Source organism: Lissotriton helveticus, chromosome 1_1 (assembly GCF_964261635.1).
Source record: "Lissotriton helveticus chromosome 1_1, aLisHel1.1, whole genome shotgun sequence".
Taxonomy (NCBI): Eukaryota; Metazoa; Chordata; class Amphibia; order Caudata; family Salamandridae; genus Lissotriton; species Lissotriton helveticus.
In genome coordinates, this window is record NC_136057.1 from 141,928,500 (window position 1) to 141,952,482 (window position 23,983).

At 50.1% G+C, this 23,983-nt stretch overlaps 1 protein-coding gene across 1 annotated transcript in view; it reads left to right on the forward strand.

The window, feature by feature from the left end:
• Positions 1-23,983, forward strand: part of LOC144773182 (MLX-interacting protein-like) — a 170,670-nt gene that overhangs the window by 112,095 nt on the left and 34,592 nt on the right. The window contains exons 11-12 of the mRNA XM_078658093.1: positions 12,022-12,056; positions 17,864-17,957. Coding sequence (XP_078514219.1) covers positions 12,022-12,056; positions 17,864-17,957 — 129 coding nt within the window. The remainder of the gene's footprint in view (positions 1-12,021; positions 12,057-17,863; positions 17,958-23,983) is intronic.

Consider the following 23,983-nt stretch of genomic DNA (forward strand, 5'->3'; position numbering starts at 1 on the left):
CGCGTCCAGCGCCGGACCCCTGGCCCCCGCAGGCACCAACCCACCCGCCGGAACTACAACTCCACCGAACTCCACGCACTCAACACCGGCCGAATCCCGGGATGCTACCGAGCCACCCCGAGACGCACCCACGGACCCTTCAGCTGCCACTCCTGCAAGTACACCTGCAACCGGACCGGCACTACACCAGCACCGACTAAGCCGAACACCAGCAGCAACCACCTCAAGTGTATCCTGCTCAACACCCGCTCCGTCCACAGACACGCCGTCGAACTCTGGAACCTCCTCGATACCACATCTCCAGATGTTGCCTTTCTCACGGAAACCTGGATGAACGCCTCCTCAGCGCCCGACATCGCCATCCCGGAGGGCTACAAGATCACCCAGAGGGACCGCACCAACCAGACGGGAGGAGGCATCGCCATCATCCACAGGAACACCATCCGCATCACGACCAACACCGACGACACCCTTACGACCACCGAACACCTGCACTTCCAGATCCACACCGACCCCAAGACCACCCTCAGAGGCACCCTCATCTACAGACCCCCGGGACCACGCACATAATTCAGCGAAGACGTCGCCAACTTCATCTGCCCGCACGCCCTCCCCTCCGCTGACTACATCCTCCTCGGGGACCTCAACTTCCACCTGGAGAACAACAACGACCGCAACACCACCACCCTGCTGGACAACCTCGCCAACCTCGGTCTCAAGCAGCTGGTGACCACCCCCACCCACTACGCCGGACACACACTCGACCCCATCTTCTCATCCAGCAAGGACATCACCTTCAGCCACACCACCGGACTCCACTGGACGGACCACAGCTGCATCCACTTCAGCTTCAGAAAGAACACGATCCACCACCACCAGCAACAGGTTGCACGAAGAAGCTGGAACAAGATCACAGCCGACCAGCTCGCCGCATCCCTGAGCCAGCACCCTCCCACTAGCTCTGCCAACCCCAGCCAGGCCGCAGCCAACCTCACGAAATGGATCAACAACTGCGCAGACGACCTCGCCCCACTGAGGACCCCGCCTAACAGACCCGGCAGCAAGAAAGCCCCATGGTTCACCGACGAACTCAAGAGTTCCAAGAAGAACTGCCGAGCCTTCGAGAGAGCCTGGCGAAGAGACCCAACTCCGGACAACATGACCACCCTCAAGCTCGCCACCCGAAAGCACCACCAACTGATCCACGCCACCAAGAAAGCCGCATTCAAGGAACGACTGGACAACAACGCACATAACAGCAAAGAACTCTTCAACATCGTGAAAGAGCTCTCCGACCCCAACGCCGGAAACAACGACATCACCCCATCCCAAGACCTCTGCAACTCCCTCGCCTCCTACTTCCACAACAAGATCGCTGACATACACAACAGCTTCTGCACTCAACCAACGCTCCCCACGACCGCATCAACGCCCCCACCACCACCCTCCGCGCCTGGACCCGGATCAGCACCGAAGACACCATCCGCACGATGAACGCCATCCACTCCGGATCTCCTACCGACCCCTGCCCTCACCACGTCTTCAACAAGGCCGACGCGGTCATCGCACCCCACCTGCGGGACATCATCAACACCTCCTTCGACACCGCCACCTTCCCGGAGAGCTGGAAGCACACCGAACTCAGCGCTCTACTGAAAAAACCAACAGCAGACCCCACCGAACTCAAAAACTACCGCCCCATCTCGCTCCTCCCGTTTCCAGCCAAAGTCATCGAGAAGACCGTCAACAAGCAACTGGCCGCCTTCCTCGAGACTAATGGATCCCTCGACCTCTCACAGTCTGGCTACCGGGCCAACCACAGCACCGAGACCGCCCTCATCGCAGCCACCGATGACATCCGAGCCCTGCTCGACAACGGAGAAACAGCGGCCCTCATCCTCCTAGACCTCTCCGCGGCATTCAACACTGTCTGCCACCGCACCCTAGTGCAGCGCCTCAGCAACGTCGGAATCCAGGAGAAGGCACTGGAGTGGGTCATCTCCTTCCTCGCTGGAAGGACACAGAGAGTCCGCCTACCCCCGTTCAGATCAGAGGCCACCGAAGTCATCTGCGGCGTTCCTCAAGCCTCCTCGCTCAGCCCCACCCTCTTCAATGTCTACATGAGCCCCCTTGCGGCCATCGCACGCCAACACAACCTCAACATCATCTCCTACGCCGACGACACCCAGCTGATCCTCTCCCTCACCAACGACCCCGCCACCGCCAGAGCCAACCTACACGAAGGGATGAAAGACGTAGCCGAGTGGATGATGACCAGCCGCCTGAAACTGAACTCAGACAAGACGGAAGTCCCCATCCTGGGCTCCTCGCCCTCCGCCTGGGACGACTCCTGGTGGCCCCCCGCCCTGGGCACCGCACCCAAACCGACAGACCACGCACGCAACCTGGGCTTCATCCTGGACTCCTCCCTCTCCATGACCAGACAAGTCAGCGCCGTCTACTCGTCCTGCTTCAATATCCTGCGCATGCTACGTAAGATCTTCCGGTGGATCCCCACCGAGACCAGGAAGACGGTCACCCAGGCCCTCGTCACCAGCCGACTGGACTACGGCAACGCCCTCTACGCCGGAACCACCGCCAAGCTCCAGAAGAGACTCCAGCGAATCCAGAACGCCTCAGCGAGACTCATCCTCTGCATCCCCCGACACAGCCACATCTCCGGACACCTGAGAGACATGCACTGGCTCCCGGTCAACAAGAGAATCTCCTTCCGGCTCCTCACCCACGCACACAAAGCCCTACACAACCAAGGCCCGAGATACCTCAACAGCCGCCTCAACTTCTACGCTCCCACACGCCAGCTCCGATCAACCAGCCACGCCCTCGCCGCCGTCCCCCGCATCCGAAGAGCCACAACAGGAGGAAGGTCCTTCTCCTACCTGGCCGCCAAGACCTGGAACTCCCTCCCGACCCACCTCCGCCTGACCCAAGACCACCTCACCCTCAGGAAGCAGCTCAAGACCTGGCTATTCGAGCAGTAGCGGACCCCCCTCCCAAAGCGCCTTGAGACCCGCCGGGTGAGTAGTGCGCTATACAAATGCTATGATTGATTGATTGATTGATTGATTGTCTGAAGGCATGGCACACAGGGGTGTGTCCTATGTCGACTCTTTACTTTAGTCCACACCAAGACACGCAGCCTGCAATGGCAGTTTGCATGATCTTGGTGAGGGGTCCCTTAGGGTGGCAAACTTTGTGCTGCAGCCCTGAGGGGCCCTCTTAGTCCCTACGCCCTTGGTACCGGGGTACCATTTCCTAAGAACTTACACAGGTCTTAAAGGTAGCTGTAAAAACCTGAGGCGGGTCGGGGGCAATCGATATTTGCCCGGCGGTATTGCCTCTGTGACCCTCTAGTTATTTAATCAATGAAGAGGCAGGCGCTGGAGACTGGAAAGCAGGAAACAAGGTTTTTATTTTCTCCGGAGGAGAACACAACGAAACGGACAGAAGGTATCGTTCTGAGGTGCTCTAACTGCATCCCTGAGGCCTGGCCTCTTATACACAAGTTTATCTTTTTATTGCATGTAACATATTCTCGTCGATACTTTGATGTACAGAAAGACATCCTCAGATCCCCCTTTGGGCCCGTTCCCACACACATTTACAGTTGAAATCCCCACCCTAGTCACAACAGGTGATGAGTATCACGCAGCTGGATATTCCGCCGATTCACGGAATGTGGGGGTTCGATCGGATCTCATGGAGTGGGGGCTTTGATCAACCCGGGGATCCTTTGATGGGGGAAGCTTTCTATTGTACGGGGAGGGGCAAGGAATGGTATCGGCAGAGCTGGGTGTCGGCCTGGGAACGGGGAAGACAAAACGGGCACACAGGGAAAAAGGGGGTTTGCATCTAAGGGCCGGAGATCATGAAAGGGAAGCAGGGAGGTGTCGCGCTGGGAACAGGATGAGGGCCTGGGGCAGAGCAGCGCCGAAGAGGGGTTTATGACTCAAGGCAGGTGCAAGCAGGGGGTGGTCAGCGTGCAGGCTTAGTGAAGGCGAAGGGCTATGTCAGGGGCCAGCAGCATGCAAAAGGGTTCGCTCTGATCGGGGCATCTTAAAAAAATGGCGGGCGCGCACGACAAAAGTGTGGCATCAGGGGAAGAGGCAAGATGGCGCAGATAATGTTCACCAAAACGTACTAATTTTCAACAGTCCTCCCTTTAACATATTCAAGACATCTTGCTGGTTCATTTTCTACTCGGTTCTATTGTGGTGGGCATGAGAAAGAAAACGGTAGGAACCCTAGAGGAAAAGAGTTGTAAACAATACATTTTAACATTTCTAGTTTTTAGGAGGTGGGCCTATTTGATAAACTTTGATCAATTTGTTTAGCAGGAAAGTCATAGGAATGCAATACAAAAACGATCTGTAGCGAGAGCAGCAAGCATATTTCATACTGGCAGGTTATTACATATATATCAGGTTCGGATTGGAGCATGATCAATACGATGGCGGCTGGGAGAGAAATGAGGTCTAGCAGAAACGGCGATTGGGGACGTCAAATGTTCGAAGTTTAACGAGTTCTCATCATTCTTTGTTGCCTTTCGTTGGCGCTGTTGAGCACCGGCGGTGGAGCTACAAGTCCAGCTCTGTTCTAAGTTCTGTGTTGCAGGGCACGACCCTTTCCTCGCGTTTCTGGTCGAAAAGGTCCTTTTCGCCCTGTGTCCTTTGAGGTGTTTGTCAGAAAGTTCAGATGGAAGAAGAGCGTACAAAACAGTCCATAGGGTAGGTCAGAGGAAAAGGGGGGATGGAGCAAGGCCAAATTAGGAACAAACTAGGGGAACGAGAGACTTCAAATAGGCGGGCGTGTGACCGAATTCAGAGAGCGGGGACTTGTCGACAGACACTGGACATCGAGCAGGGGCATCAGGTCGACCCTTTCTTCTCATGTTTGTCGAAAACAGTGCCTCGTCCTGCAGCTCTTTTCTGTCGTGGTCTCGCCTTGGCTAATGTCGCAGGTGTTCCTTAGTCTGTAGTCAGGCCTCGTGCTCCCACATCCGGTCCTTCTCTCCTCCAACAGCAGTACCCTTAAACAAGTTTGAAAAGACAGTCTTTAGAGAATTTGCAGATGAAGATAATCAAAAAGTCTATTTCTCTCCCAGCTCCAGGCAAAGAATGAAAATGCCCGTTATATTAGTGTTCACAACTGGCATATGAATGACCGGTGACGGGCCTGTTGGATTTACTATGACTTTCCTTTACAATTATTTATTACAGTCACGACAGTTCATCTGATAGTGACCCACCTTCGTGAGACGAACCTGGCAAAGATATGCCGTTCTCTAGAGTTTTACATTTACAAAGGGTACTGTGAGTCGTCAACATAGTACTACACAGGTATTTTGCTGAGAGACGAACATGACTAAACATTTCCTTTCTATCGATGCATCCTGCCTTTCAACTACTACGGGGTTCATTTCGATGATTTCTTTACCTTGGACTAGTCTGTTAACCTTGTAAAACATCACTCTGGATCCTACGTAACCTTTTACAGCCCGATTACTTAATTAGGAAGGACAGGGGTTTTATGGGGGAACAACCCAGGACATAGGAAACTTGTGGTAAGGGCATAAATCGACCCATCTCTCACAACCTGGAAATGAGGGGTAGTTTCATAATTCCAGTTTTTGGGCGGCTGATACAGGGGGGTAACAGGGGTGATCTTTTTTTCTGGTTTGGGTATTGCGACAATTCGGGGAGGGGAGGGTCGCGTATTCTGAGGTCCTTGTTTTATACCATAGGAGCCGTCGACATGTAGTTCCCTTATTTCGGGCCAGATTAGGGAACCTCTGTCGTCTTACCTGTCCTTTCCCTTACGGCCCAACCTCGGTTCATTGACTTCTAGCGGAAAAGGAGAGGTAATGACGCGGCCTCAGGGTGATTGTATTAAAGACAAGTTTTTGTGCAAATACGGACGGTATTTGAAGCCAATTAGGTGTGTGCTAGGGGTGGCAATCTGCCAATTTCGGGGCTAATCACTCGGAAGAGTGGGAGTGCAAAAATAGAGGGAGAGAGGGAGAGAGAGAGAGAGAGAGAGAGAGAGAGAGAGAGAGAGAGAGAGAGAGAGAGAGAGAGAGAGAGAGAGAGAGAGAGAGAGAGAGAGAGAGAGAGAGAGAGAGAGAGAGAGAGAGAGAGAGAGAGAGAGAGAGAGAGAGAGAGAGAGAGCGAGCAACGGCAGGCTAAATAGTATACGTGCGACAGAGAGGGTGGCGGTGTATTCAAGAAAGGCTATTTAGTGCATTACACAGTAAAGGGCATTCACGGGTCTGCGTTAGAATCTTGTAATCATGCAGTTTGAGCATTAGACAGGGTAGAGGGGACGTGCCTTGAGAAAAAGGAAAGAAGAAAGGAGGTACCATTTTGTCCGCACTTCTCGCATTCTCGGTCCTTCGACCAGTTGGGTCGACGCCTCAGTCACACACACACATTCCCTCACAGTTTCGCATCATACGTGACATGGGTTCATTCGTCCGGTCTGGTTTAAGGGTGATCACTTTTTATCAGGTTGCGCTAATTTTCCGGGTTTGTTCGATACGTGAGTAGTTTGCAGGCGTGCTTAGACACCACCTTGCGGCGCTAGTCCGCTTCGTGTATTAGACATGGCAAGGCTTCAGATCTTCGCCACACCTCGGCTGTAATCTCTGATGTAACCTGCAGAGGGAGGAAAAAGGGGTTGGGGGAGACAGCATTCGCGCATATTCAAACACATGGGTTCATAAGTCCTTTACTTACCTCTTACTCGTCTTTCCTCCTCGGGGCAGGGTCCCCGGGGATATGGTTTCTGGAGTCGAGGGGGGTAGTGTGTCCATATAGGTCGTGTGCGGGGAAACGTAAAAAGGTAACCGGAGGTGCTTAGTGCGAGGTATCTAGTCAAAGGATGTATCTCACTATCGGGATCCTTAAACCTCTTTCAACGCTGTGGCGTTCTAAGGTTCTTCGGTTCTTGGGTCAGCTCCGTTCCCTGATACTTTGGAACGTTGTACTTTATCACATTTACATTATTTCATTTCACCCTCCTTTTACATTCCCTCATTTACACCGTTCGTTTTACCCATCCTTGGAAGTCAAGGTCTTCCTCTACGCGAGAGTTCATGAGTCAGTCGCGTACTTTGAAGGCGGAGTGTCGTGTTGTCAATCCGATCCGTCCTCCAGGGCTGGGCAACCATCTTCTTTTAACCTTAAAGAGAGAGCAGAGTAGGGTGCACAGAAAAGAACTTTCCCACCGACCCCACATTTTTAAAATAAAGCATGCAATACCCGTCCATAGTTTCAAAAACTTTATTTTGCAAAATCATTTCAGCATGAGGATTATGAGGGTGCGGTCGTATTTGGCCGGTCGTGGCAATGGCTAAAGTGCGTACAGTGGGGGGTGTCGTTTGCAGCAATAAAAACATCGGAAAGTTTTACTCATTCATTTGTAAGAGACTAAAACGTCTATTAATTGGCTGGGGGTTCGGGGGCATTTATTTTCATAATTTAGAAGCATAATCATAATAGTGGTAATCAGATTTCCTATATGCATACCGTACGTGAGCGTCGTAAATGAGGTTTACATCAGTTATAAAAATATAATACATTGTACATTTGTAATCAACATTTGTAACGTGGATCCTTTCGTACTGTTCGTCGAGTGAGTTCTCCTTGTCTTTTCTAGCCAAGTGTACAAAGGATCATATAAAATCTTAGAACATCAAGTTTATATTAGTGCGAAGGAACACCACGAGGTGTTCGTAAGTTCCGATTGATACCAGCGCCATTTTGGGCGGGGCCGGCTCAGTCCGGAAGCAGCATCAGGGGGAAATGTTTCCCATTACTGGCAGTTTGGACCAGAGTCCTTTTCGGCAGTTCTAGAATTCATGCTAACAGAAGGAGTGGCAATGTCATGTTTGTTTCGTTGGCGATCAAGGCAGCCGTCCCTTACCGGAAGCCTGCAAAGGCCGAAGGTTCCGCCGGGGACCTTTGTAGGATCTTCAAGGCTGCGGAGATGCTGTCGGAGATGGGGGCTCGTGCTCCAAGGGGCAAATGTTCGAGTTATATTGCTGGTCAAAGTTACTCTAGTGGCCGGGGCCCGCCTTCCAGCGGACCCAGACGCCATTTTGAGGCCCTACAGGGGCCACTCTCGTCGAGTTTGCAAGAGTGGGAGAGATCCTTCGGAGTGAACGGAAGAGGTCCCTGTTGTGTGAAAGCGGGACGTTCAGCTGGGGTGCAGCTGTGATGCCCCCACCTGGGGGGGGGCGAGGGAGACTCGTTCGCATCGTCTCCTTCTCCCGGTGCACTCCATGCCGCTCCTTTTCATCGCCCCGCATGAAGGTCTCTCCACACCCGGCGTTCCCCAAGTCCTGTGCTCAGTGCTGTGGGAGCATGGCCACCTGTGGCGCGCATTCGGCGCGGTACGAGTATCAGTGCAGTCATTGCAGGTTCGGTGTTCCGAAAATATGGTCACCATTGCACGTTCGGTGCTGCGCAAGTACTGGGGTGCCACCATGGTGTGTTCGGTGCTGTGGAAGTATTGGCACCATCGCCTGACTGGGGGTGTTCGGCGTCGGGCCGGGGGCTGGGAGACCTCCTATCGGTGGAGGTGGGAGAGGCTCGTCCGCGTCGCCTCTCCCTCCCAGCCCAACTTGGACAAATTGTTGTGGAGGTACGTGCAGGACATCCCGCCGTCCAGAGCTGCTGCGGCTGTTACGGAAGAGAAAAGGAAAAAAGGTGCCTCGTTCTCCTCTGGACATGTGGCGGGACTACTTAAGTCTATCCAGGCCCGTTGCGGCTGGCTGAGGAGACATGTGGCGGGACTACCTACAACTGCCCCGGCTGCTGGCTCCTGCCTCTCCTCCGGCTCCCCCATACGTTAAGATTTCCTGACCAAGAGTTGGCGGCCGGGCCCGCCTTATATGGGTTGCCGTTGGTTGGGCGTAGCCGTAACCCTGCCCTACTTTGGAAGGTTCCAGAATGAGGGGGGGGGGGGGCGAATGTTCTGTTTGACTTTCATTTTCTACAGTTTACCGTTATTATTCCTTGTTTGTTGTGTTAAATTAAAAGTTCAAGTTCATTAATGGTCTACGGATTTTGTTTTACCATTTCTTTCTTTTCAGGTTGTTTTTATGCTAAGTTTCTGCTAACAGAGGTTGAGTAACACGGAAACACGTGTAGAGGGATGACGCAGATTTGTACATTACATACACACAAACTCAGACGGGGGGACAGTACAAGTACGACATACAAAGACCCAAGACGAATATAAAACAGTTATTGGTCATAATTATCTCTTTCCGTCTGTGAATTTGAAACGAGGCTGGGTTCCCGTCTTGACGTTGCCCGACCTAGGAGAACTTGAGCATGCCGCTGAAATTGTCCTGGCGAAATCTGTGCCATCGGGCATAATCAAACGTGGTGGTTCTGTCTGGTCTGTCTATGTAAGTCGGGTTCTTCTTTGTCTCGCGCTTCTTCTTGTACTGCCGGTCTGTCGTTCCTGTCGGCCCTTTGCCTTTACTCACGCTCAGTAGAGTCGGGCATTGGGCTTTCCAGTGTCCGACATACCTACAAAAAGCGCATTGGGCTGGCCCTAAGTCTGGTCGTCTTTTGCATAGTGTCGGGGGATAAGTTGTGGGTAGCGATGTCCTGGGGTTGTCCTGTCGGTATATTTCTCTATTTGGTTTGTCCTCGTTTTTTCTCTGTCGTTGCATAGCCTCTCTGCGCCACATACCGAGACTGTCGAGCATAATTGGCGTTGTCTTATTATTTCGAAGGGCTATTTCTAACGTTTCTATTTTATCAAGGTCAAAGGATCCTGCCAGTGGCCACTGTTTGTCTTGACTATCTTCGGTATACCTGTGCCACAATTTATTATAGGCTATGGTGACTAATCCATAGTTTATGAACATGTCCTTATTAGGGGTGCCTTCTAGTGGAGCTATATGGTCCACCTCTAATACTCGGTCCGGGCTAAACAGGCTATTAATCAGTGGGGAGAAGACAGACATGACGGCTCGTAACGAGGGACTAAAAAGTCAGCACTGCCTATCTTATCACTAGGTGCAAAGACCGGACAGAATATTTCTATTCAACGTTGTTTGCAGGCAGTGAATACCTCATGGATCAAAAATAATAAAAAGACCAATAAATAACAATGGGGAGAATGAGTAGGTCCGCAAAGATCTGCGTTACCTACCCTTTTCACTATCTGCAAAAAGGGTGGTCTCTTCCCTGTTTGCAGACAGGGAATCTCCAGGAAACAATAGTTTTGCGAACAACAGTTCAGTTTCAAGTGATTATTGAGTGGGGGAGAAAAAATAAGCACGGCTGCTGCCCTACCTATCCTCCACTGCTTGCAAAGAGAGAGCCCGTTGTTTCTCCGTTTGCAGACAGTGAATCTCCAAATAAATAAAAAGAGCAATACTAGTATTTTTAAACAAACAAGCAATCAAGCAATTATTTCGCGACTTGTCGTGGTTACACGACCTTACCCGGACCATGTGGACAGTTTCTTGTCTTCCGAATCCAGCGCCCGATCGTCCTCTTTTTCTCGTATTTCTCACGGCACTCCTGATGGTCCCCAGTCAGGACCGTAGATCACTCGAGAGAGGTCTGTTCGGAACTAGTGAAGTTCGGATGATCGGCTGCCAGACGAGGGTCTATTGGGCAAGAGCTCTCCCGATCGTTGCAGTCGTTCACTCTGTCGTCGGGACCTCTCCCACTGGATCCACGAGTCGCTGATGGGCCCCACGCTTGGGACGCCAATTGTAAAAACCTGAGGCGGGTCGGGGGCAATCGATATTTGCCCGGCGGTATTGCCTCTGTGACCCTCTAGTTATTTAATCAATGAAGAGGCAGGCGCTGGAGACTGGAAAGCAGGAAATAAGGTTTTTATTTTCTCCGGAGGAGAACACAACGAAACGGACAGAAGGTATCGTTCTGAGGTGCTCTAACTGCATCCCTGAGGCCTGGCCTCTTATACACAAGTTTATCTTTTTATTGCATGTAACATATTCTCGTCGATACTTTGATGTACAGAAAGACATCCTCAGATCCCCCTTTGGGCCCGTTCCCACACACATTTACAGTTGAAATCCCCACCCTAGTCACAACAGGTGATGAGTATCACGCAGCTGGATATTCCGCCGATTCACGGAATGTGGGGGGTTCGATCGGATCTCATGGAGTGGGGGCTTTGATCAACCCGGGGATCCTTTGATGGGGGAAGCTTTCTATTGTACGGGGAGGGGCAAGGAATGGTATCGGCAGAGCTGGGTGTCGGCCTGGGAACGGGGAAGACAAAACGGGCACACAGGGAAAAAGGGGGTTTGCATCTAAGGGCCGGAGATCATGAAAGGGAAGCAGGGAGGTGTCGCGCTGGGAACAGGATGAGGGCCTGGGGCAGAGCAGCGCCGAAGAGGGGTTTATGACTCAAGGCAGGTGCAAGCAGGGGGTGGTCAGCGTGCAGGCTTAGTGAAGGCGAAGGGCTATGTCAGGGGCCAGCAGCATGCAAAAGGGTTCGCTCTGATCGGGGCATCTTAAAAAAATGGCGGGCGCGCACGACAAAAGTGTGGCATCAGGGGAAGAGGCAAGATGGCGCAGATAATGTTCACCAAAACGTACTAATTTTCAACAGTGCGCCAATTGGGATACAACTGTACAGTTTAGGGAAAGAACGCTGATACTCAGAACCTGGTTAGCAGGAACTCAGTACACTTTCAGTCAAAGTTGAATCAGATACCAGGCAAAAAGTGGGGGCAACCATGGCAAAAAGAGCCACTTTCCTACAGGACTGTTCTGATCAACTAGTAGATGACACAAATATACAAACATGCAGGTGCGTAGCTGCTGCTGCAGTTAAGTAACTGTTTTCTTTCCTTTTAATATGACTCTGTAGGGATCCCTGCAGATAGTAGAGGATTGTTTTGCATAACTCCCTCGTTATAGAGATTATGCTTGTTTAGCGATGTGCTCGTGTGACAGAATAACTTCTATGTCACCAAATAATTGAGATTCTCTGTTACAGGCACTCCAGGACAGCCTACAAGGAACCAGTCTCAGGTAAACGAGCCCTGGCAATCACACAATAAAAGACAGGCGGTGGCACAGCTTTATTGCCATACTAGTAGGGCAACATTCCTTGACTCCTTTTATTGGTTTCCTGAGTGGTGTGGATGGCCCGTCATTGTATGGAAAGTAATTTTGACGTATTTTTGTCAGGTGTCGAGTGATGTACTTTCTAAGACTGAATTTCTCCAGTTGCGGTTTACTAAGCGGATTATACCTTGCGCACCCACTATGCTCTGCTTATGACCTCACATATTGCATCACTCATGACGTGATAAATGACAGCTCTGATGACAACACAAATGAAAATCCCCGCGGACACCCAAGCCAAATTTCCTTTTTTTCTGTTGTTTTAAATAGTTTTTGCAGGTGTTGGCACTCACGCTTCAATCCCATGGTACCAATGTAGTCTGCAAGCTGCCCTGAGGAACCCAAGGAACAAATATTTTTTTTTGTCCCGGGGTTTGAAAGGATGGTCCACCTGAGACCCTCTGTGTTCCCCTAAAAGTCCTAGGGGTTCAGAGCATGGATACAGAGTCGCAGAATACTGTTATGGTTGACGTAACATTTTCATCTGAGTTGTGGTGAGCAAATTAGATTGCTCAGTTCTGTGGGACTGATCCTGGTCCTATGATATCAAAGTGGCAAATGGGAGAAAAAGCTCCCTCGACCTATCAGAGGGTCCTATTTTAAACCATTTCGGTACTGCAGGATTAATTGTCCAGATATTACAAACTTTTTATCAAGCCCAGCCCAAGCACTTCTTTAAACATGAATTTCCTGAAAATGGCTGAATTTACAACGAGTCACAAAAACATGTTTTCTGAGGAAAGTTCTAACCTATAAGAATTAACATGGGAAATCAATGTTATGCCCCCCCCCCATTCCCCTTTGCCCCCCTTCCTCCCTTGACTGAAGTTTCAGGCAGTTTCGCGAAACTGATCAACTTTAAATAGCGAAACAAAAACGCGCTTCAAATGGAAACACTTAACTGTACCTTTTCAGTGCAAAATGAGATGAGAAGTATTCCATTTTACAATAATACCAAAAAGACAAAATTCCAAATGGTGCAGACAAAGGCTCTTTCACATTTCAGTTCCTACCTGGAACTCTGTGTTCAGTAAAAATGTTAGTCACTTCTCGATTCTTTTGTCAAATTCAACCCAAATGGGCGAATATCAGTATTATTTGTCCACCCAATTTTAATATTCAAGCAACGATCTGTAAATCCGTGTATCAAAGAAATCTTCCTGTAATAAGATATGGATGACACTCATGAAAACACTTATTAAACACAAGGCACAATTCATAACTAGGCAACGATGTAGAAACAAAATATGTCAATCCAAATGATCTTAACCAAATATAGAAAATCTGAGTCTCCCCATGTATGGATGCTCATGCTTCAATGGGTTTAGGACTATACACGAAAGAGTAGTTCTTACAATGCATGGCTACGTGAAGTTAGAAGCCTTACAACCAAATAGAAGCTTCGTGATTAGTGGCCACAATAACAGAAGCCTTTTGGGAAAGTAAACTGCAAGTAGAGCCTATGTGACAGAAGGATCTGTGGAGGAATAAGAGCAAGACCACAGACTCATTGTCATTGAAATTGCTCCCCCACCCTCGCAGCTCCACCATTAAGTGAAGCCTGCCCCTGCCCATGCACTCTCGAGTGTTGGTGATCGAGGCCCTCCTCCACCCGCAGGTTTCCCTGCGCCTCATCCCTGGTGGTCCAGTGGACCTCGGTCTCCTTCCTCTCGCTCCACTCTTTCACTCGTTTTTCTACTCTCTTTTATTTTTCACCTTTCTGCACTTTTCTGCATCTCCGCTGTTTTCTGCTATATTTCTGCTTATTTCCCCTTTTTTCCCCTTTACTTCTTATTTCCTCCCTTTACTTTTCCCCACCGCTGCTGCCCCCACGGCCCCTCGCCCCACAGCGCGACCAGCCCAATCCAGCTCCCCTCCCCGCCTCCCAGCTGTCCAGCTCTCCCTGACCCCTACTTAATGGCGGCCGCACAGCGACTGGCACGCCAAACGCAAACCCGTCTGCACCTATCCGCGACCCGACCGCTACCAGCACCAGGAATCCTGGACCTCCGCACCACCAACGCTACAACCCAGTGGCACTCCACGCTCTCAACCCAGGCCTCAACAACAAGTGCAAGCTAGCATCACCAGCCGACACCCACGGACCCTTCAACTGCCTCCGCTGCCGGCACACCTGCAGCACCGCCAAGACCACAGACCCAGTGCAACCCGCCTGCAAGAACATAACCGACCGAAGACCCTGCAAGGCATCCTCCTCAACGTACGATCCCTCCACAAACACGCCAACGAAATCTGCGACCTCCTCGACAGCACCACCCCGGACGTAGCTTTTTTCCCTGAAACCTGGACCAACACCACCTCTGGACCGGACATTGCCATCGCCATTTCCCAAGGATACATGATCTCCAGGAAGGACCCCCCCCACATGCCCGGGAGGAGGAATCACCATCGTCCACAAATACACACTCCTGGCTGAAGACGGCTGATAGCCAGAAACCGGTCCTAGGAAGCTTGATTCCGGTCCAGGGAAGGCATGGCTTGGCATTTCGGGCTGGACTGTTCCCATGAGGACAGGGTCAGACTGATTTGCATATGGCCATGTCTGAACTGGAGTGGCAGAGTGGGCTAAAGAACGGTGATGGATTAAACCCAGATCTATGACTGGGGGTGAGTGTTTGAAAAGTTTCAGCGCCCCGTCCATCATCTCCATCTGTTTGCGACATTCAAAAAGCTTCCATGGGAATGCATTCTGCCCATTGCTTACCATTGGCTTTGTGGTTTGCAGCTCACATTTACTTGATTTCTGTTTTCTGGCTTTTATTTGCTTTAGGCTGTCCAGATTGAGTTTGCCCCTTCCCTTGCCCAAACTCTATTTACTATAGTCTTCCACTAGAACTGAATTACTGTAAACAGGCCTTTAAATCCTGTTCTTTTCATGTCACATTTGCTGGGCATTTTAATATAGATGTCAAATAGCAGGCTCTGTCTTCCAGGGAGCTTGGTGTTTACTATTCTTTCTGTGACAATCATGCTGGCTACTCAGGGTGTGCTGTACGTTGGTATTTTTTTTCTCTAGCACAAAAAATTTAAATGGCTGTAAATTAACTGTGCAGATATTTCAGAATATGGAAAGCACAAATGAAGCACATATTTGGGTAATTCTGATGTGTGGTAAAAACAAATATTTGAATCCAGTCAAAACAAATCAGTACACTAGGTGTTGACATTTCCACACATTATCGTCTATGCGCTGTATACTTTTATCAGTAAAACTGTATGTCTGTGCAAATATAATGGTCATTTCAATTGAAGACGTGTTGCCTGTAATAGCAGTACACTACCATACCATGGGTGTGAGTGTTTGATTGGTTCAGATGCTCCGTCCATCACACCCCCTTTTGTACCGCTTTGTTCGCCATAAGTTGGCAGGGTATGCTCAGACGTGAGTCCCTTGCTCACTTTGCCACTGGATTCAAGCAAGCCTGGCTGAAGACAGCTGTAATGCCAGAAACCGGTCCTAGGAAGCTTGATTCCGGTCCAGGGAAGGCATGGCTTGGCAGTTAGGGCTGGACTGTTTCCACGAGGCACAGGGTCAGACTGATTTGCATATGGCCATGTCTGAACTAGGGTGGCAGAGTGGGCTAAAGAACGGTGATGGATTAAACCCAGATCTGTTGACTGGGTGTGAGTGTTTGATTGGTTCAGATGCTCCGTCCATCACCACCCCCTTTTGTACCGCTACAACTAAACACCAACACAACCGAATTACTCATCATGAGCCCAAACCACGATGCCTGGAACAACACCTGGTGTCCCACTGCCCTCGGAAGCCCACCCACCCCCACGACCACGCACGCATAACCTGGGAATCAGAGTTCAAAATGGACCGCCAGATCAACTCTGTCTCGTCCTCCTGCTTCCCTCCGCCTCCTACGTAAGACCTTCAAATGGATCCCCCTCGAACACAGGAATGTCCGCTAACTGTTTAAAATTGAACGGTAGCAAGACCGAGGTGCTCGTGGTGGGGGGAGGGCCCTCTGCGTGGTCGTCGGCATGGTGGCCGCCCTGTCTGGGTGAGGTCCCGGCTCCCTGTCAGGAGGCCAAGAACCTCGGCGTGTGGCTGGACAAAGACCTGGCTTTTGGTCCCCAGGTGAGCCGGGTGACGGGGATGTGCTTCGGGGTCCTAAGAGCCTTAAGGAAAGTTTTAGATCTGCTTCCCATTTCCGCTCGAAGGACGCTGGTGCACGCCCTGGTCACCTCACGACTTGACTATGGTAACCTGCTCTATCTGGGGGCCACGAAAAAGGTCATGGGCCGCCTTCAAGTCCTTCAAAACGCCGCAGCACGGCTTGTACTCAGGCTCCCCAGGAGATCACCATCAATTCCTGCTCTTCAAGCCCTCCACTGGCTTCCTATGGAGGAGAGGATTGAGTTTAAAACCCTTTCCACATGTCATCGGATCTTGAATGGTAAAGCCCCTGTACCGCTTCAGAATCTGGTGTCCCACTACGAGCCTACCCGTAAGTTACGGTCGTCTCAGACCGGACTGCTGACGGTTCCCAGGGTTAGGAAGGCTCGTATGGGAGGGAGATCTTTTAGATTTCTCGCTCCCAAATGCTGGAATATCCTGCCTCCAGAACTACGTCTTGAACCTTCTGAAACCCTTTTCAGAAAAAAGCTCAAAACTCACCTTTTCAGCAGGTAACTTCTTATGGGCGGGAGGGCGGTCATTTCTCACTTACTACAGCGCGGGGACACGCCAGTGGCGTCACCAGGCGCTTTACAAATGCCCAAAATAGAAATAGAAATAAAGACCATTACTCACGCCCCGGTCACCAGCAGACTCGACTACGGCAATTCCGGAATAAACAAAGACCTCAGCATCAAGCTACAGAACTTCCAAAATGCTGCCGCAAATCTGGTCCTCAACCTGCCAAGACACTGCCACATCTCCCAGCACCTGCGCACACTCCACTGGCTCACCATCGAAGCTAGAGTCACCTTCAAGATTCTCACCCACGCTCACAAGGCCCTCTATGACACCGGACCAACATATCTGATCAGCTGATTCAAATTCCACACACCCCAAAGGACCCTACGATCAGCCCAGCTCTTCTACGCCGTAGTCCCCCGCACCAGAAAGACCAGATCGGGAGGCCGCTTCTTCTCCTTCCTCGTGGCCAAAGCCTGGAACGACCTTCCGCTCCACCTGAGACAGACAACATCGCTCCCCATCTTCGTAAGAAACCTCAAAACCTGGCTCTTCAACAGACCCCCTCCTTGATGGACTGGAACCTGTGATGCCCCCTCCTCAGCGCCTTGAGACCCTTATGGGTGAGTAGTACCACTTAACAAACACCTGATTGATTGATTCCAGAGGTGGCTTCATTAGGGATGAGAAACTGGGCTCATAAATGATTGCATTGGAATACTTGCATTCAAGACATGAGGCTGTTGACTTGCAAAGCTCTGAGCGGGACTGTTTAAGACAAACTGCGAGTATGCCCTGTGGTACGCAAGGAGTGTTTGAGGCAAGAATCAATGTTTGTAGGATCTTTGCAAGAGTGAGATGAGACCCTTCCAGAAGATACCTTTTAAGAGTATGAACCTTTTTTAGTTGAGAAGGCATTTGAAGTGAATTGTTGTGCTTATAGAGGTCTCATTAAACTGACTTGATCTATTTGAGTAATGTGCTGAACCCAGCTTCTCTTTCCTCTACACCTTTATTTTACCCTCCCTGCATCTACTAGTCTCCGGGACTGCCGGACCTGTCAACCACAGTACTGCTCAGCACTACCCATCAAACCAAGAACGCTTCCCTGCCCAGTCAGCTGTATGTTACAGGTAAGACAATGGTTAAGTAATTAAAGAAACATGGTCCTCTTCACTTCATATGTCTGATGCTTTGTTCTGTAGTTTTTCTGATTTCTGCCCCTCCCCCCCTTCGTGTTCCTGTAGATGTTGAAACTCAGGATCAGAAATGCAGGCACAGCAACATCAGGCCCCTTTCCTGCACCCTTTCAACCCTTCCTCTATCCTACCGCCCACCACCATCCTGCTCACCTCCTATCACTCCATTTCTTCTTTCTACCCTCTTATCTCTTTAACTCCTGCTTCCCTTTCAAATTCCTCTTCTCCTCTCTTCCCTCCTACCATCTTATTCTCCACTTTTACCTCTCTTCCATCTATCCTATATTTCTAATCTCGCCTCTCCATTTCTATAGCCCTACCATCAAATGCATCTGTTGTCTCCACAACCTGGCTCACAGTCTACCTTTAAACACGTCTTCTCTCCAACTGACTCAATATTGTCTGCCCACAGCTAGCACCATAAAGGGTTTAGGAAAAATCTTCAAAACTCGTATGGCGACAACAGATTGACCCACTCAGCATAGTACCCTTTCTGTGCTTACCAGTGTCCTCAGGCAAACTCTTCATCACCAGGTCCCTGGAATTACCTCCTACCATATCTCTTTACTCGTACTGGGTAAATATTTCACAGTTCAGCATGAAAACCACACTGTGGAAGAACCACTACAAGGTCAAGCAGCCTAGATGTCCAGACACAACCAAGTTGTGGACATGCTGGAAACACTGACCAATAAAGGTATCACAACTCCCATTGAAGGCTAGATTCCTCTATTCACATGACTAGGTGACACTGACGCTCATTTTCTAAATCCATTCACAAGATAAAGCAACCACACCTGTACACGTTGGTGGCAGGTCACCTAGTCTTGTAGGGATTAGCCACAGTCCGTAGACAGCAGTCGGAGGGAATACCTGCCCAGTTATCGTTAGAGTACATGGCCTTAAGAATTATGCAGCAGAAATTTTCTGACACAGGAAACTCGTTGACATTTGCTTTCAAGATGCACTCTCACAGATTTAGTGAAAGGTGAAAGCACTAAACCCATGGGAGCACCCTCCATTGGGTGCTGTACTGTCTTGAAGCTTTCTGAGCACTAACACAGTATTCAAGTGTTTTTGCAACCATTCGTGTAGAGGTGGGATCATGAAACTGTACACCCACCAATCCTCCTGCAGGAAGCAGGGTAGACTCTTGCTGATCTCCCTGCCTTATGTCCAGCATCCCTTTTGGGACATATGTGCTCATAAACCTTCTCCTGTGCCAGCACGACCCCCATCATGCCACATAGCACAACGCCGGCCTCTTGCCACACCACACCAGAAGTGACCCACCAACTCCACTACCTACTACTCAACATGTGCCCTATGTGCAAGCACGCCACTGAATTATGGGACTTCATCACCACCCGCACATCCAACATCGCCTTTCTCGCCGAGACCTGGCTGAACCCCGTATCTGCCTCAGATTTCACCACAGCAATCCCAGATGGATATAAAATCACTCACCAGAACCTCACCAACAAGCCGGGATGAGGAACAGCCATCATCCATCAAGAGAGCATACAGTGCACCACCACCACAGACTATACAACAACCCATGGAACAGCAACGTCAAGCTCCACACTGATGACTAAACGACCATCAGAGGCACCCTCTCATACCTACCCACAGACTCGCACTCCAGCTTCTGCAACACCATTGCACACTTCATTGCGCCCTTAGCCCTGGACTCCAAGGACTACATTTTCCTCTGCAACCTCAACTTCCACATTGACGTCCCCAACAACAATACCTCCGCACACCTCCTCGACAAAATGAGCAGCCTCAGACTGACCCAGATTGTGCAACCCCACGCATACCGCAGGACAGACTGGACCCTCATCTTCACCTCCAGCAACTGCGTCAAATACAACCACACCACAGATCTCACATGAACTGATCACTTCATCGTCCACTTCAGCATTTCCAGCCCTGCACCGCCACCCCTAACATGACCAACACCCCCGACTGCAGCTGAAGAAAAATTTCACAAACCAGCTAGACTGACGCCCTCAACACCTCCAACCCAGCTACCAACACCAACCTTGGAAAGGGAAATTAAAACGTCAATGCCTGCAGCACCGACTGTGCCAACCACATTGCCAGAGTGGCAAACGAGCTTGCTTGACTCCAGTGGCAAACCACATTGCCCCCATTAGGAGCAACAATCAGAGAAGATCCTCTAAAATAGCAAGCTGGTTCACTCAAGAACTCAGCAGCAAAATGTGACAGCAAACAGCTAGAGAGGAAATTGCGCCCCAGCAAAGACCCTTCGGAGAGGGCAACTTTTAAGACTTCCCTCAACCTTTACCACAGTCTGCTAAGAGTATCAAAGAAGACCGCCCTACCCGGATGCATTGAAACCAGTACAATCAGCAGCAAGGAACTTCTCAACATCTTTAAGGGATTCTCCAACCTGGCTGCCAGTGAAAACAACATCACACCCCACAAGAGCTAGGTGAAAACATTGCAGACTTCTTCCATGACAAGATCTCAATCATATACAGAAACTTCGAACTCCAGCCTACACCTATGAACTTCCTCAACAGATCTGCTGCCACTGCAACTGACACGAACCACAGACTGACCTCCCGGAGCCACCTCTCCACCTAAGACAACACCTCTATTATGAAATTAATCCACCTGGGAGCTCCCACAGACCCATGCCCACAGCACATCTTTATCCTCGTGTATCAAAGGATTGGCCAGGAACTCACCACTCTGCTCAATGCCTCAATCACAACTGCAACATTTCCTGCAGCCTGGAAACCCGCCGAAATCACATGACTTGTCAAAAAAAACCTCCTCCGACCTGTTCGCTGGGGTCCTCCGACCGCAGTGAACTCAAAACCTAGCAGCCAATCTCCTTGCTCTCGCTCCCAGCCAAGGTACCGTAAAAGACTATCAACAAGCAACTCATAAGACACCTGGAGCAGAACCAGCTACTCAACATCTCCCAATCTGGCTTTCGCAGCAGTCACAGCACTGAGACCGCCCTAATCACAGCCATTCAGGTGGATCACCTCCTTCCTCATCGGAAGAACACAGAGGGTCTGCCTACCACCTCCGAACCCAAGGGCTCATCCCTCAGCTCCATGCTCTTTAGCGCATATACAAACTCGCTGGCCAACATCGTCAGATCTCACGGTCTCAACATACTATCCTACGCAGATGACACCCAACTCATCCTCTCATTCACCAATGACCAACTTCCACAGATTCATGACATGCGTCGCTGACCGGATGAAGAACAAGTACCTGGAGTTGAACACAGACAAGGCAGAAGTTGTTGCTGAAGGTCAGCAAAGCATTTTTGCTTTTGTGAAAAGGTTCTTTGCCAGAATTAAGCTGTTTACGACAGTTATGTATAAAAACCGACTTGCGATTCAGTAGCATGTTACAAAATGCATTTTTCTGTTTCCGACCAAATACCGAATCAGTATTTCGAAAGGGGGTGTTTAGGGTGTTCCTTCCAAATATCGATTCGGAATCGGATGTATTAATGTTTTGCGACTATCACATCCCTCCGAAGGGTATGCAATCTTCAGGCTTTGTTAAAGAACCCATTATGCAAGTACACAAAGGCAGAATGGTGGTATGCACATAGGCCCATTTTTAAGGTCGAGCCTGCGACAGCATGCGCTAGCCATGCGTCTCGCTTGCACATCACTATTGTATACTTAAAAGGGCTTGGAGCCCACACATTGCTTATCATTTATTGGCTTGCGTGACACTCTTCTTCGCAGCCTTGTAATTTGTCAAGGCAGACCTAACATCATTTCCCTCTCTGTGGAGCAGGGACCAAGCACTGATTGATTCAACCTAACCAGTGCCTGTCGGTTGCTCCCGACATGATTGAGGTACTATTTTGTTCTGTTTAACTTTTGTCTGCCCTGCAAACAGAAGGCGTGTGACTGGCAAAAATGTGCCCAGCAGGGCAGACAAACAAAATTGCAAAGATTCATTTTCTATAGTTGTTTCCTTTATTTTGCCAAGTCTTATCTTCTCACTTTGCATTCATGTTTTCTTTTATTTTTTATTGTGCATGCTGTTCTTAAAAGATGAGGATTTTTTTATTGCAATGCGACGTTGTTTCTTATGTGTAATTTTGAAATTATGATTTAACACATAATTGTGCAGTACACCCCAATCGGCTCCACATCAGTCCACCCCACCTAACCCTACACCAATCCGCCCCACTCAATCCAATCCACCACAGACCAATCCAATCCAAACCATCACCCTAATCCGACCCAACAGACTTCAATCATCCCAATCTGCCCCACTCTAATTCACCCGAATCCAATCCAAAACAGTCTTCCCCACCCTAATCCAAAACAATTTTCCCCACTCCAGTCTTCCTCACTCCAATCCAAAACAATGTGCCCCGCTCCAACCAGCCCCACTCTAATGTAAAACAATCTGCCCCACTCCAGTCCAATCCACCTCACCTCACTTCACCCCACTCCAGTCCAACTCTACGACACTCTACTGCACGCTACTCCCAACAAATCCAGTCTATGACACTCTACTCCCCTCAACCCACTCTTGGACACTCCACGCCAATAACTTTTAGCCCTGTTGAACAGTAACCACACTAGTGTAGATCATGGCAAAAACACATTGACAAAGCCACTAGCTCTTGTATAGGCAAAACCTATTGTCTTTGCCAATTCTTGTTTATTTAAAAGTCGCCTCATCATTTCATGTTTATATATTATTTAGCATCTTTTCCCCTGAGCAACAATTGCTAACAGAAGAGGCCTTACGCTTGTGACTATCAGGAAAACAACAATTTTCTGTCTTTGCATTTGCCCAGCCACATCTTGGCAACACTATCACTAAGGCAGTATTAAGGCAGGGCTGGCCAGGAGGATTGGTGGGTAAATTCTAGCAAGCACACACTGCATGATGTACCTAGAGCTCATTCCACTCTCAGTAGTCACAGTGGTGTCCTTAGATCATATACCACTAGCAGATGCATGTAAGGCTGCTACCAAGTTGTCAATCCACACGTTCACCAAACCATATTGGGTGGACATTCATGCCCTTCAAAAGGCAGGGGTCGGGGAAACTGTACGTTCGGGGCACGTGGGCTGCTGAATTCATATCTATAGCATAGATCGCCGCCTAGTGTTGGGTCCGGATGATTGCACATTGTTGTCCTGGAAGAGTCTTCGAAGTATCACGAGATAGGTGGCTCCTCCCCTGGACTACAGTGCGCATGGGCATCGACTCCATCCTTAGATTGTTTTTTTCCGCCATTGGGTTCGGATGTGATTTCGTTAACACCGGTTCGGAATCGAAAAAAACGAACTTTTTCCAGGCCAAAAGGCCTTCCTCGCCGTCGGTATTGTTTGCGTTCGGTGCCCGACTTGCTCCGACTCATCGCGTCGGATATCCGGAGGGTCGTGTGACTCTTCGGGGATCGAGGCCCAGTCGACGCAGCTAGACGGCATGGAGCGGAGTCCGTTCAAGCACTGTCCCGTGTGTGGATCCAAGTACCCACACATCGACGTCCACCCGGTCTGCAATAAATGCCTGTCGCCGGACCACAATGAGGCCAACTGTATGGCCTGTTCCAGGTTTCGTTCCAAGAACACCATCAAGCTTCGGCGCGCCTCGAGGCCCGGCGATCGGCTCCGGCACCAGTGGACATCTTCATAAACGAAGAAGCGGACGAGCAGCAAGTTCAACTTCAAGTTTCACCTCCGTCGGTGGTCGTCGAGTCCGACTACGAAGCGGACGCTGAAGGCCAAGACGTGGAGGAAGTCGTCGACGAGGTAGGGGACGACGACGAGGCCTACGGGGCCATGGAAGATAGCTCGGAGGAAGAGCTATACCCCGTTCGTACTTTTACTAAGGCTCTGGTCGAGGGATCGCCACATGGCCTTACCCGAGACCTTACACCAAAATCCACGGCCCCGCCTTCCGGCCCGGCTACGGACGCTTTAGCGGAG